This window comes from Gavialis gangeticus, unplaced genomic scaffold (assembly GCF_001723915.1).
Source record: "Gavialis gangeticus isolate Ggan-Ray unplaced genomic scaffold, GavGan_comp1, whole genome shotgun sequence".
NCBI lineage: Eukaryota > Metazoa > Chordata > Crocodylia > Gavialidae > Gavialis > Gavialis gangeticus.
In genome coordinates, this window is record NW_017729034.1 from 49,561,264 (window position 1) to 49,575,910 (window position 14,647).

General features: G+C 43.1%; 1 protein-coding gene across 1 annotated transcript in view; it reads right to left on the bottom strand.

Annotated features, from left to right (window-relative positions):
* RYR2 (ryanodine receptor 2) overlaps positions 1-14,647 on the bottom strand; it is a 784,157-nt gene that overhangs the window by 584,737 nt on the left and 184,773 nt on the right. Inside the window, exon 13 of the mRNA XM_019526720.1 lies at positions 3,998-4,162. Within this exon, the coding sequence (XP_019382265.1) occupies positions 3,998-4,162 (165 nt within the window). The remainder of the gene's footprint in view (positions 1-3,997; positions 4,163-14,647) is intronic.

A 14,647-nucleotide genomic window follows, 5' to 3' on the forward strand; every position in this document is an offset into this window, starting at 1 on the left:
CTATACCCTGTACAGGAGAGATCATGTGGAAAAAAGGGGCGGGGGAGGTAGCTCTCTATATCAAGGAAAGCTATGAGTCCATGCAAGCTGACACTGGCACCCTGGGGGATGATTGGAGACCCTCTCGGTTAAAATCCATGGGGAACACAGCACAGGGGACACAATGGTGGGAGTCTACTATAGACCTCCTAGCCAGGATCAAGAGCTTGACCAGGAATTCACCAGGAAACTAGCTGTGGCTACACGCTCCCAGCGCATGGTTGTCATGGGAGATTTCAACTACCCTGACATCTCACGGGAAGAGCACTCGGCCACATCAGAATGGTCACAAAGGTTTCTCATGTGTGGATGAGCTCTGACTCAAGAAGTCTATGAACTGACAAGAGGCAAAGCGTTACTCGACCTAGTACTGGCAATGGGGGATGACTTACTCATTCACCTAATGATTGAAGGGAATCTGGGAGACAGCAACCATGAGCTGATCACCTTCACCATCTGCCATAAAGCTTGCAAGTCAGTCAGCAATGCAGAAGTCCTTGACTTCAGGAAAGCTGACTTTGACAAGCTCAGGAGGCTTCCTGGAGAGACCCTAAGTGACCTCGACCCAAAGGGGAGGGGAGTCCAGGAAGAGTGGTTGCTCTCAAGGGACCGATCTTGAAAGCTCAAGCAGTGTCTATCCTGTCTTAGAGGAAAGGCAGCAAAAGGGCACGGCAGCCCCCTTGGCTCTGCACAGAACTAACAGACCTCCTGCATCTAACAAGAAAGACCTATAAAGGATCCACCCCAAAGAAGGAGTACTATGCACTGGTCCGGACCTGTAGGGAGCAAACCAGGAAAGCCAAGGCTGTAACTGAACTCCAAATGGCTACAGGTATCAAAGACAATAAAAAGTCCTTTTTTAGGTATGTGGGGAGCCAGAGGAAAAGCAAGGGTAACACTGGACCCCTGCTTAACCATACGGGTCAATTGACAACTGATGCCCAGAAAAAGCCAACCTGCTTAACGGGTATTTTGTGTCAGTTTTTCACCAGCCCCAAGGGACAGCCCTGCTCAATACAGAATGGGACAGCAAGGGCAAGGGAGAATTGTTACTCTTCATCAATGTTGACCATCTGAAGGAATACCTTGAAAGGCTGAACACCTTTAAGTCAGCTGGCCCAGACAGCTGACACCCCAGTCTACTTAAGGAGCTGGCAAGCATCATAGCTCTGCCACTGGCATGGATCTTTGAGAACTCGTGGCACTCAGGTGAAGTGCCCAAAGATTGGAAGAAAGCCAATGTAGTGCCTATCTTCAAGAAAGGGAGGAAGGTAGGTCCAGGGAACTACAGGCCCATCAGCCTAACCTCTATCACAGGGAAGTTCTTGGAAAAAATCATCTAAGAGACAATTCTTGACAAACTGGCTGAAGGCAACTTCCTGAGGGATAACCCGCATGGGTTTGTTGCGGGTAGGTCTTGCCTGACCAATCTCATCTCCTTCTACGACCAGGTGACATATAACCTGGACAAAAGAGAAGATATTGACGTCATACATCTTGATTTTAAAAAAGCTTTTGATCTGGTATCCCATGATCATCTCATAAAAAAACTGGACAACTGCAGCCTCAGTTACATCACAGACCACTGGCTAGGGAATTGGCTCTGAGGTCAGACCCAGAGAGTGGTAGTTGACAGAAGTCAATCACTGGGGTGCACTGTGACCAGTGGGGTCCCCCAAGGCTCTGTCCTTAGGCCTATTCTTTTCATCATCTTCATTAATGATGTGGACATTGGTATCAGAAGCGGACTGGCCAAGTCTGCTGATGACACCAAACTTTGGGGTAAGGCGTCCACAACTGAGGACAGGATGGTGATCCAGGCCGACTTGCACAGGCTCAGAAAATGGGTGGAGAAAAACCTGATGGCCTTCAACACTGAAAAATGCAAGGTACTCTACCTTGGGAAGAAAAACCCACAACATGCTTATAGGCTCAGCAGTGCTACGTTTGCTAGCACTATGGCCAAAGGGACTTGGGGGGTCACGAGTGACCACAAGATGAATATGAGCCACCAATGTGATATTGCAGCTGGCAAGCAAGCAAAACTCTGGCTTGCATCCATAGATGCTTCTCTAGCAAATTCCAGGATGTCATCCTCCTGCTCGGCCTTGGTGAGGCCGCAGCTGGAGTACTGCATCCAATTCTGGGCTCCACAATTTAAAATGGATGTGGAGAAGCTTGAGAGAGTCCAGAGGAGAGCCACATGCATGATCAGAGGGCAGGAAAACAGACCTTATGATGAGAGGCTGAGAGCTATGGGACTCTTCAGCCTGGAAAAGCGCAGGCTCAGGGGGGACCTGGTGGTTGCCTATAAGTATATAAGGGGTATACATCAGGATCTGGGAGAACGCCTGTTCACCAGAGCACTCCATGGGCTGACAAGGTCAAATGGTCACAAACTTCTCCAACACCTTTCCAGGCTGGACATAAGGAAGAACTTCTTTACTGTCCAAACCCTCAAGACCTGGAACGAACTGCTGCCAGAGGTGATGCAAGCACCTACTCTGGGCTCCTTTAAGAGTCAATTGGATGTGTATCTTGCTGGGATCCTGTGAGTCCAGCTGACTTCCTGCCCCTGGGGCAGGGGGCTGGACTCGATCTTCTGAGGTCCCTTCCAGCCCTAATGTCTATGAAATCTATGAAATATGGTATTAAAAGAGGTCTGCCAGTTTGGCAACCTTTTTGCTAAGCTGCAGTCACCCTATTTATTAATTTTCAGTGTACAGCATTATATAGTGCAACTTCAAAATTGGATGCAAATTCAGACAGATTATGATGAAAATCAAGAAGAAAGATTATATTTGACCATGCGAGATGCAGTTAATATTAAGATGAGGTTCTTAAGGCACCTATACACATGACAAACCTCTGCTCCAACATGTGCTAATTAGCATGCACCAGAGCAAATTCAATTAATCAAGTCTGCTGTGAGTCTGCTGGGGCATGCAAATTAGTGTGCTTCAGGAGCCTCCACATTGCCTGTATTCAGTGTCCTGCATTTCAAAATGGTCCCACCACCATGAACAAGCTATGAACAAGCTTTAATTAAAGTACCTCTGCTACCATTTTGAAGCACAATATGCTAAATACATGTGATGCTCCAGGCACTTTTAATGAGAGTGGCTTCCAGAGCCAATCCACTCTAATTAAAGTCCCCCCCCACACACACACATGCGCTAGAGCACATGTATAGATGCTCTTAGAGCCTGGAAGGTTCACCATAACTAGTTAATGTATTTCAGGTTGCGTTACTCCAGAAATACCCATAGCTGCTCTACCTTTGTACCTCCATGATGTAAAACACTTGCAGAAAAATAGTGTTCTGTGGATGTGCAAATGCTTTTCTCAATAACCACTCAATTACATCTAGGCTATTTCTTCAGAGACATCTCAGGCATTTTTCCTCATTGAGAATTAATTTCATGCCAAGTTAGAAATTTAAAAGGAAGCACAAATACAGCAGCCAGAAAATGTCTGAAATCCTGAAAAGCATCTTTTCTCTCCTTTTGTTCACTGAGATTAAATTTTATTTGACCATGGTTATCACCCTTTAAAAGAAAAAAATGGTTATGGGCTAAAAACAAGAATTAAAAATTTTAGCCCAAAGGATGATATTTTCATTAAACTGTCAAGCTTCTGAAAACAGAGACTCAATTAAAATGCTTCCTCAACCATAACTACAACACACAGGAAAATACAGTATCTTATATGACATCTTATATGGTACCTTATATTCTTGTAATTTTTATATGGTTCTTCCGTCTAGCAATTCAAAAATATTTGAAATAATACTTTGTTTGATTTTCACATGCCTAGAAGCACTTTACATTTTTGTATCAGAATACAAAGGCAGGTGCAAAACATTTGGGATAATGATTTTTTCACATTTTTCTTCACATTCTTCACGTTGTGCCCAATTATCTCTGAATAAAAAACATACTCTTATCACCCATCTTACCTTGCGCTGCACTGATCCCATCCTTACAGACTTTGCATCCACAGACTGGTATGTGAGCCACAGGCCCGTGTCTACGTGTTGTATATAGCATACAGAGTCACCATATTTTATTTCAGGTGCTCCCATTCCATCCACTTCTTTTCTTATCCCTACATCCAATTTTTCCTAAAGGGAAAATATAGATATACAATCAAATAGTAAAACCAGAAACAAATATTGAACAATAGATTTTTTTCTTTGATAGGAATTGAAAGAAGATTGTGGGTTTGTTTTATCCCTCTAGTAACAATCATTAACTACTTAGCCAAATATCTATGGGGGACAGGAAGGAGATGGGAGACAGAGATGCACACAATCTAAACAAAATCCAGTTAAGTGTAATTGAAAAACATATTTTATATTCTATGACATGATTGCCACTTCATAAGCTGAATACACCTATCTAATTCCACTGAATCAAGTTATTCTACATTAGTGTAAAGCTACATAATCAAAATGAAGAATTGAATCCTACATGGGTTACTGGATTTCAGATTAACTAAGCTATGGTCTCTACAGATCATTCCTCAAATGTGCAGATTCTGCTTACCTTATTCAATCTGCCAGAGTTCTCTGCAACCCAAGAAGGATGTAGCTCAAAGTATGTCAATTTAAAACAGTAAAAAGTTTTGTTCCAGTACCACAGCATATCTTATGAAGCAACACACTGCATTTAATTACAGAGCTGAAAATAATTAACACAAAATAAGGATCCCTCATTGAAGTGGGCTGCTGTCCTCAGTGGCCCTTCTTTTCACCTCTCTCAACCTGAGATAGAAGGAATCCCTTTCCTTTATTCCAGTGATGCTCAACATCTTTAGGCTCAAGACACCACTCAGAAAACGTCAGCCATGAACTTTCACTTATTTCTTGACTACAGAAGAACAACAGAATGGGGATGCCCAACCTCTGGCCCACAGAGCCACGTCACCCACTCACAGAGGTGAGCTAGCAAGCACCATGATTCAGCCATGCAGGACTGGAAAATATACTCTTTATATGCTGATATATATGTTAATCTTGCTCTCTCATGGGGCCTCTGTCCAAACTTCCAAACACTCCCTTTTGTTAGAGATTGAGTCTTGTTCTCCATGAAGCCTTCATTGCATGAAGAACTGTAATGAGGACTGCCACTAGAAGGCTTTTTCATCTAACATAGCACAGACATATTTCAGCCCTACTAGGAGGATATTTCAAGCAAGTGATGCACCACATTCAAGAGCTTGCTCTCTGCCCCCAATGCTAGTTTTGGAGTTTTTCCAATGACTCTTTAATGCAAAATGCAAAAAGAATGATAGAAGACATTACTGCCAATCAATCTGAGTTATGAGTAGGCATGTTCCTCCCCTTCTTTGCAAGCTGGATGTGTGAGTAAGAAATGTCACAAAAGAAGTATGATTTCAGAAGACGTTTGTCAGTGGAAGACATGAGCCACTGTCCCATAAAGTCAAGTGGGCTAGTGACAGTGGGCTAAAGGATGCTGAATATTATATGCATATATTCTTGCTTTTTCTAAAAGAAAGGAAGCAGAGACGTTAAGGTTTGCTAATACTAATCTATCAAGCTTAGTCCCAGATCTTTAGCCAGAGACCCTCTTTTAAAAAGATCCTTCATCTCTAGCTCCAGACTTGATATTAGGCGCACTGTTAGCTCTACCTTCTTAGGCACCATCAGAAGGCTTTGTGGCTCTATGGCAGTGTAACAGTCCATGACCATCCACTTCCAGATGGCCTAACAGTGAATGAAAGGACTCTGCTTCAGTAGTTCCACAGTCCCATTCTGCCTCCAGGAAATTCTCTACCAGGCATGCTAGTACCTCTCAGCAGGGTACCTACTGGAAGCAGATCCATTCTTTTGACCGTGATGACAAAATCTGACAAAACTGATCCAATGCCAGAACCTCTGAGGACCAAATTTCTGGCTTTAACATGAGAAAAAACCCATAGATATTGAGGGCCTTGTTACACATTATGCTCAGGCTTTTCAAAGTGGTAATAAATGTTAGTGTTAGCTCAACTTTAAAGCAGTCACACATTCAAGCTAAAAACCTCTAACTTTTCTAGACCTGCACAACTGTGACTTGTCCATGATAAGCAGGAACCTGGAGGACTGAAAGGTAAGAATCCCTACCCCCCATCCCCTTCCATTCCAGGCTCCCACTACCCCCTGCCTCCTGGTGCTCCCCTCTTCCCTCCCACTCCTGGGGCTCTCCCCCTGCCCCTCAGGGCTCCCTCATTGCTGCCTCACCTCTCAGGGCTCAACCACGTCCGTGTCCCCCAGCTCATTTGTGCCAGTAAGGTCCAAGAAGAGCAGACAGGGAAGGAGAACCTGCCTGCCTAGTCACCACCACCAAGCCACAGCTGCTGTCTGGGCTGAGCCCAGCACAGAGAGCAGCAGCAGTGGAAGCTGGGCAAGTGAGTTCCCATTCCCTCCCTACTCCCCTGGGACAGTGCAGGCAGCTACAGGTGAGCCAGGAGATGCAGGTGGGGGAGGACAATCTGGAGCCCTGGGGGATGCCTGTTCCAGATGAGCAAGGCTGTGGACCCAATCCAAGCCAGCAATGGATGGCAACAGGGGACAGCAGGCCTAATCCACAGCAGCAGGGAATGTGGGGGGGGGGGAAGGGATGGCAACCCAACCTAGATGGTAGAAGGGGCAACAGGCCCAATCCAGGCCAGTGGTGGAGGGGGAACAGGTGGGATGTTACACTAATATGTAACTTAGAGCATAAGCTGGATAACACAGATGATAAACAAACCTACCCTGGAGTGGCACAACTTTAAGATGCTTAATGGGTGCTTAAAACAATTTTAATATCTTAATGTGTGGACTATCCTGGGGTCAAGAGCTCCCTGAGCCACCTAAAATTATGTGTAAAAAAGTCCTAAGTCACTGCTACAAGCCAAGGGCCTGAGCCATTTTCCTCTAGTAGAAACAATTGCCAGTAGCCTTCCTTGCTGAGCTCAAACAATTTACGATACCCACTTTCAGCGCTTCAAAGCATTCTGCCAACGTCAAATCTGTAACACATTGCGAAAACTGGGCTAACCCTGTTTGATGGCAGCGCCCCTTAGGACTATTACTTGGCAGCTGCCACACATTCAAAAATGTTTAGGATGACCCAAGGTTGCCCTGCATCTTACTGAGATACCCTCCTCATCCAGGGTAAAATGAACTATGTCCGAAAACCCTGAGTCTGGGCCAGCGTTATCTGTTAGGCAAAGAAAAAACTATTCCTGGCTTTTCTGATTATTTCTGCTAAAACTACCAAGGATGTTATTTGGTGCTGCCACTACTGCTATCATTTTTCCATGAGTCATTTCAGTTAGGCCTTTGGATTCAGTCTATCTTCAGGCTGCCTGTGTAATGCAGTACCTAACCTGGAGAGGACCAGCACATTGCCTGGAGAGGACCAGAGCACTTGTCTGAGGGCACAGTATATTTTATTAACACAAAAACTCACAAACAACACAAAACAAAGCAAATTCCTTGACCAACATGGATTGGAGTCTACAAAGGCCTTTCTTCTCAACTACCTTAGCCCTGAAAGAGACCACAATCCTTCCCTCAATTCCTCAACGAGTCATTTCACAAGCAACAAGCCATTAATCTTTTCCTGGCAGTTTCACCCTGTCACAATAACCCTTTTGAAGAGATTTAAGAGAAAAATTCCTGCATATACATCTATAACAATTGTTTGGGGAGACAGCTTGATTATAAAGGCTGACAAAAGTAATTTGAGAAAACAAACTCCAATTTAGTTTTGAAGTTGTAATGCACTGCTTAAGAAAAGGAAGGAACCATCACAAAGTTCACAAATATAACCAGATTTCTATGTCCTACAAAAATTATAAATTCATTATGAAATTCTTGAGAGAGAAAACCAGCAAAGTTCATGCGGAATTCTGGATATAACTTTTATCTTGAGATGGGCTGGGGACTGACTGGCTAAGCAGCAGCTCTGCAGAAAAGGACCTGGGGTTACAGTGGACAATAAGCTGAATATGAGCCAAAAACGTGCATACTGGGCTGCAATGGTAGATGTGTTGCCAGCATATCGAGGGAAGTGATTATTCCCCTGTATTCAGCACTGGTGAGGCTGCATCTGGAGTACTGTGTCCAGTTTTGGGCCCCCCACTACAGAAAGGATGTAAACAAATTGGAGAGAGTCCAGTGGAGGACAACATAATGAACATTTTAAAATGCGCAACTGTTTGTAATAGGAAGATATGTGAAAATACTGGTTCAGGAATAACCACATTAGGTAGTATTTTTCCTTAAATAAATGACTAGCTGATTTGTAGTTTCTGATTCTTAAATTGTCTTTATGATGAGACATTTATTCACACAATTCTGCTGTATTTCCAAATCCCAAGATTCCCTTTCCTCAGTTTGACTTCTTACTTCAAACTTTCTTATGTCTTTCTCTAATAGAAAAATATGGAACTTTTCTCACACAAAATGCAGGATTTGGAAAACTGGCTCAGATTCTGATTTCTATGAACATACTTTTAAAAGAAGTATTTTTATGAACACTACAATTCTCAAATGAATACAGCTTAGAAGGGCAGGAGAATATGCTATGTTAAGTTTAATACAATAAGGTGTTATATTTCTACTGCACTATTAGGAAATGCATATTAAACCATTAACTTAATGAATCATTTTTACATGCTGGATAAGAATATTAATGAAAAATTTAATTTTAAATCATATTTAGTATATTATTTAACCAATATTAAATTGTTGCTAACAACATGTTAGAGCATGTTTGATGTGACAGCCTCTGTTTCAAGTACAGTTAATGCATACCACTGGCAAGTTGGCAAGGTGAAAAGCAGGAACCCAAACCAACCTAACCTAAAGCAATAACATGCCAAGTTTTTGCTTAGAAATGAAATGAATGCAACACAATTGACTTTGTTTCTTATGGAAAGAATTTACATAAATTGTAATCTGCATAAAAAGGGTCATCAGTTATTTCCCTGAATAAATCATCCTCAAATACATGTTATTTTCCAACTCTTACAGGCAGCATAGGGTGGCATAAGGGAACAGACAGGCTTGAAGAGCATGGGACTCAAGGATAGATTTGAATAGCTGGTGGAGAACAGGAAACTGGAAGATAGTTGTAAGAGAATGCAAGAGTATGAAGGGAGTCATATGGCAGAAAGGCATCTTACGGGATAAAAACATACTACGCTAAAGAAAGGGGGGACTAGAAAGTACTAAGAGATAAGACTGGGGCAGGGTGATGGCCTTTCAGATAAAAATAGGAGGGTCAGAGAGCTAATCCCACGATCTACTGTAACAGGGGTCAGCAACGGTTTTGGGCAGAGTGCCAAAAATATCTCAGCCTCAACCCACACCTCAATCTCTAGCTGGGCTCTGTGGTAGTGGCAGCTGCATGCATACCTTGAGATGCACAGCCGGGAAGTGGACTGGGACATGTGCAGGTACCACCACCATGGAGCCCAGTGCAGCTGTTTGCAGCCTCCTGACTGCCTGTTGTAGCTGGCCCAGGATCTGGGCAGCTGCTTTCTGCCACGGAGCCTGAGCTACTTGCAGCAGGGCTTGCAGCCTCCCCATCACCTGTGGCAAGCAGTCCGAGCTCCACGGCTGGTGGCAGTTGCCCAAAGCCAAGCAAAATGGCCTCATGTTCCATGCTCCAGCATGCATGCCGTGGGGGGTTGCTGACCCCTGTACTATAAAATGGATCATCATCTTGAGCTTCTTCCTACTGCCTCCAATACTTCTCTGCATAGTTTGAATAGTGAAACATCAAGACCATTAAAAAGGACAGAGTCATTAAGACCTGTGGAGTAGAGAGATTAACAAGAATCAGGGAGATGATAATTAGTCATTATCATCATATTAAATGAACCATGATAGAGCCAAGTCAATTGACTCTATCAGCTCTACCTGAATGGAAATGCCACTGCCCCTCCCAAGCAGTTGGTTTTAAAGTTTGGGGGCAGCAGGAATCAAAATGGGGAGGCAGGTTGCAACTGCACCCCTCCCCCACAATCACCCCTATTAATCAGTAATAGTAAACAACTGAGGAAAAATTAAAATCATTATGTTATGGTTTTGTAGCGGTATGATGCAGACTTCATATAGTGGAGGACTCCAGGGTACTGTTTCTTACACTATAAGAAACATGGTTACATGTTCACATTCTATTTTTTCCACAAAATATTTTTCATATGTGCTTAACTTTATTAGAAATACCTTACTGATATCCTACTTTTAATACACTGTCAGAACATCATCTTGTAAAATATACCAAAGGTCCAAATTCATTTAATCAAATAGAAACACCAGGGACTACATTCACTACCTCATCCTGTGTTATTTGTATTACTCTCCAGTGATGTAAAGCAATGAAACATCTACCTTAACAGAACAATTTCACATACAGCTGTTCAAACAGAATTTCCCAAGTTAAGCAAGATTGAAAATTCCCTCCAAAATAAAACGAATATAATAAAATATATCTGGTTTTGTGTATGCTGTTAAAAAGTATAGAATTAGAATTTTTTAATTGGTGCACATGAATTAAAGAAAAATGTATCACAACTGTATTTCAATATCAGTATTGGAAACTCATGATTTACCCTCCCTAGAGCCTTGCCACATGATACCTTAACAATGGTACACAAAAACAGTGTAAATTACACAAATAAAGATTACACCAGGATCTAAAGTGAACAGAAAACCACTCTGCTGCAATAGGCACTATTACAGCACCTCAGCACTAGCTGGCAAAGGAGCAACTAATAATCTGTTTGTCTATAGATAAGCTAACCATAAGGAAATCTTGGACACTGTGCCCACCCCCCACTCTCTGCATGCTCTCAAGTCAGTGAGGGAGGGGCAGCGTGCTGGCCCTGCCTGCCCAATTGCAAGGTGCTCTGCACCTCTCTGGCTCCACACCACTGCATTTTTGGGATGCCTGTTTTAATTCTCAACAGCCTGCCAGGACCAGCCTCTTAAATCCAGCACTGTCCCAGCTAAACTAGGACACAGCTACAGAAAATGACTAATCCAGGACAACGCACAACTTTTCCTTGCCCACAGTACCACATGCTAGTAATGGACAGTGATGTAAGTCTCTATGTCAGTGGTTCTCAACCTTTTTTGTACCAGGACCCATTTATAAAGATCAATGGCCAGTCCTGACCCAGCGCCCCTCACTCCTGACCTGCTAACCCCCCCCACCAGGGCCCAGCTCCCAGTCTGGGGAGCATGGGGGACCTCAAGCAGCTCCTTGCAGGTTGAAAATCTGGCAGCCTACAAGGGAAAAGTCTTGCTTCCCATGTTTTTCTCCTTTAAAGGAGAATCAATTTTTACAGTATGTTGATCTATTTTTGAAGTTTGTTCACGACCCTTTCACATATTCTTGCAACTCACTTTTGGGTCATGACCCACAGGTTGAGAAATGCTGCGCTATATAACACATATTATATATTTTTACACTGATGTGAAGCTGGGTTCTACCAAGGCAAACGTGTTCAGGTACTACACCTTAAGAATATTTGACTTTAATGTTTCTATATAGTGCCTATGCAAAAATACATTTTGCTTTTCCAATTTTACCCCTTATTTTCTCCTTCGCAGATTTTGGCAGAATTCCTTTAAGACAACATTCTTTAAAATCTAACTGAATAGTCAAATTTAAGATAAAATACTCATAAAAATGGAAAAACATCATATCAATTAAAGACTGTTCAGTGTATTGAAAAATATGAGGTCTAGTTTTATAAATTCAGGGAAAGAGGCTTTTTCATGGGGAAAAAACAGAAAAAAGAGCAGGATCATCTTCTTTCAAGGAAAAGGTCTCTTAAATATGTTTCATATCGATGCTTTGGAGTCCATAATAAGTAAATAAGTTAGTCCATTACTGTCAGCTGATCATTATTTTATACATTATGATGGGGTATTTAGACGTTTGGACACAGCATCTGCCTAAGCAGGGCTTAGAATACTGTCCCTCAGTGGGAAGCTCTACAGCTACTGTCAAGAATCCAGCAATTAAACTAATAAACCATGAAACTCCAGATTTATCAAGTGTAACTGGGAGCAAGCACCTGATTCCACAGGGAGTTAAGAAATTTAAACCAGCAGTCAGAAGTGCATGTCAGTAACTATTTGCAGACACTTTCAGAACAGATGGGATTCTTCCCTTACTCCGTTGGTATATTTTCAATCAACAGATGCTTCAGCTATATTTTCACTTTGCACTATTTACTTGAGAGAAGTTTTATTTCTCTCTTTTAAATGTGGCTGGAAAAAAAAGAACTTGAAAAAGACTGTCACATATATGCTTTATTTTTACTCTGCTTCAGACTGCAAGACACTCTCCCTGTTGCAACAGCAAAACTAAAACTGAGCATGCAGAGAAATGGAAGGAGTGGTCATGTTAAGCATGTCCTTCTTGGGAGAGCCCAGACAATCCTTAAAAACACAGGAGGGAGAAGGAAAGCTCCCATACATGAAGATTTTGAATAATGTCAGGCCAAATATTTAAATAATAATGTCTACTAAAATTTTACTTTCCAATTGCCAACACTGGATAAAAAAAATATTCAACTTCCAGAAACTTCTTTTTGATTTCTAAACGGACTATCATTTTGCTTCCACAATTCTGATGCTAATAGCTGCTATACATGCCAAACACACACAGCAATCTTGAATTTGTAATCCTTAGTTAGTAGTAGATAGCTACACATTTCCATAGATAATGACAAGATGTAGTAGAAGCTCATAAATAAATATACGTTAAAGAGCTAAAGAATATTGAGTTTTGTTTAGGAAATGTTTTGTAAGTCAACCTCAAACAGTTGCATGTTTGAAATATAAAAGAAGGGAAAATGGAGAAACATTTAGACATAGTCTATAGGAGAAATAAGTTAAAGATAAATCTCCAGATCTGAACAACAGTGAGTTTGACAATGGCACCAGAATAGCAAGGTTTCAGCAATAACTACTGTATACATAGGTCCTCTTCAGGCAGAGGACAGTGAAACTGCTTGTAAACAAAAAATAAAAGCAAATACTGTGTTTACTCTAATACAAGATGATCTTGAATGTAAGACAACCCCACAATAATTAGATTCTACATGGAGAAAATGTATACATTTATTATAATTTTCCATGTATGAAATCTAATTATTGGAGGATCATTTTAACTTCTTCCCCCTCCCCCCACTACTGCAGGCAGTGAAGAGAGAGGTGATGAGGGGAGTAGTAATGGGGCAGGCAGTAGGGGACAGACGGTGGAGGAGCCAGTAGAGGGTGTATGTGGGGTGCCAGTGGTAGAGGTCAGGCAGTGTGGAGGCAGTGAGGCAGGCACAGAGAGAGGCAGGCAAGTTACCTCCTGCTACCTGCCCTCCCACTAACTCCCCATTGTGCCTGCCCCCCCCACCACAGCTCAGGTTGCCCCAATTCCCCCTTCCCCTTTCCCCTCCTCCTTCTCTCCCCATGTTGCTTCTGCCACCTGCAGTCTCGGGTCTCCACTTCGCTTCTTCCCCTCTCCCCTGCCCTGAAGTCTTCCCCCTCAATCACCTGCCGCTCAACCCCCACCTTCCCCCCACCCCAGTCTTTTGCTCTGCAGCTGCTGCAATTTAAGGCATGGAGAATGGCTCCAGCCTGCCCCATAGCAGCATCACAGAGCCAGAGCTGCTGTGCCAGGCCAGCTGCATAGCACCACCAGCAGTGAGGGAGAGACTTGTGCCTCCATAGAGCAGCAGTGCTGGCTCCATGTTTCTGCTACGGGGTGGGCTAGAGCCATGCTCCATGCCTTGATGTGCAGCAGGGATGGAACCTGCTGGCTCAGAGCAAAGGTAAGGAGGAGTACAGCATAGGAGAAGAGAAGGAGAACCAGCATCGTGGGAGGGGGAAAGACTGGGGGCTGAAGGGGAATAGTGGTAGGGCATACAGATGTGGTACAAGCTGTGGGGGGAGGGCAGGTGGCAGCTGTGGCTCTATCTCCAGCTCCAGCGTCAACCCCAGGTTGGGGTCAGAGCTGCAGCAGATCTCCCCCTACCCCCACTGCCTCATGCTGGATTGTAAGGGGAGGGGCTCCCCCCTGCCCCCCTCGGCTTGTTAAACGGGGGGGAAACAATTAATCTTTTAATCAAGTAAATATGGCACAAAATTTTTACTAATCTGAATTCATCTGAATTCTGTTTTAGTAAACAAGATTCGTTATCACAAAAAAGCCACAAAAAAAAAGATATGTAAGGGCTTAACTGCTAATCATGGACTTGAAATCCAGGTGTGGATTAGCCCCCTAAATACCTTAAACATTAGGTCCATCATACAAATACCTTAAATAACATCTATAATAACAACAGGTGTACTGTCTGGCCAGAGCACTCTGATTGGTTGTCTCAGCAAACAATCACAATGCTTACTGAAACAACCAATCAGAGCACTCCAAACAGACATAATAAGCATGTTATTATAAATCCTGAGGCATTTCAAACAGATATCCAGGTAACTCAGAGCTAGAATGAAGCACCAGGGCCTTGTGCCACAGAGCCAGCAGGCTCTGCCGGGGGGGGGGGGGGGCGCGGGGAGGGCCCAAACTTTTTTTTTCCCCCCACA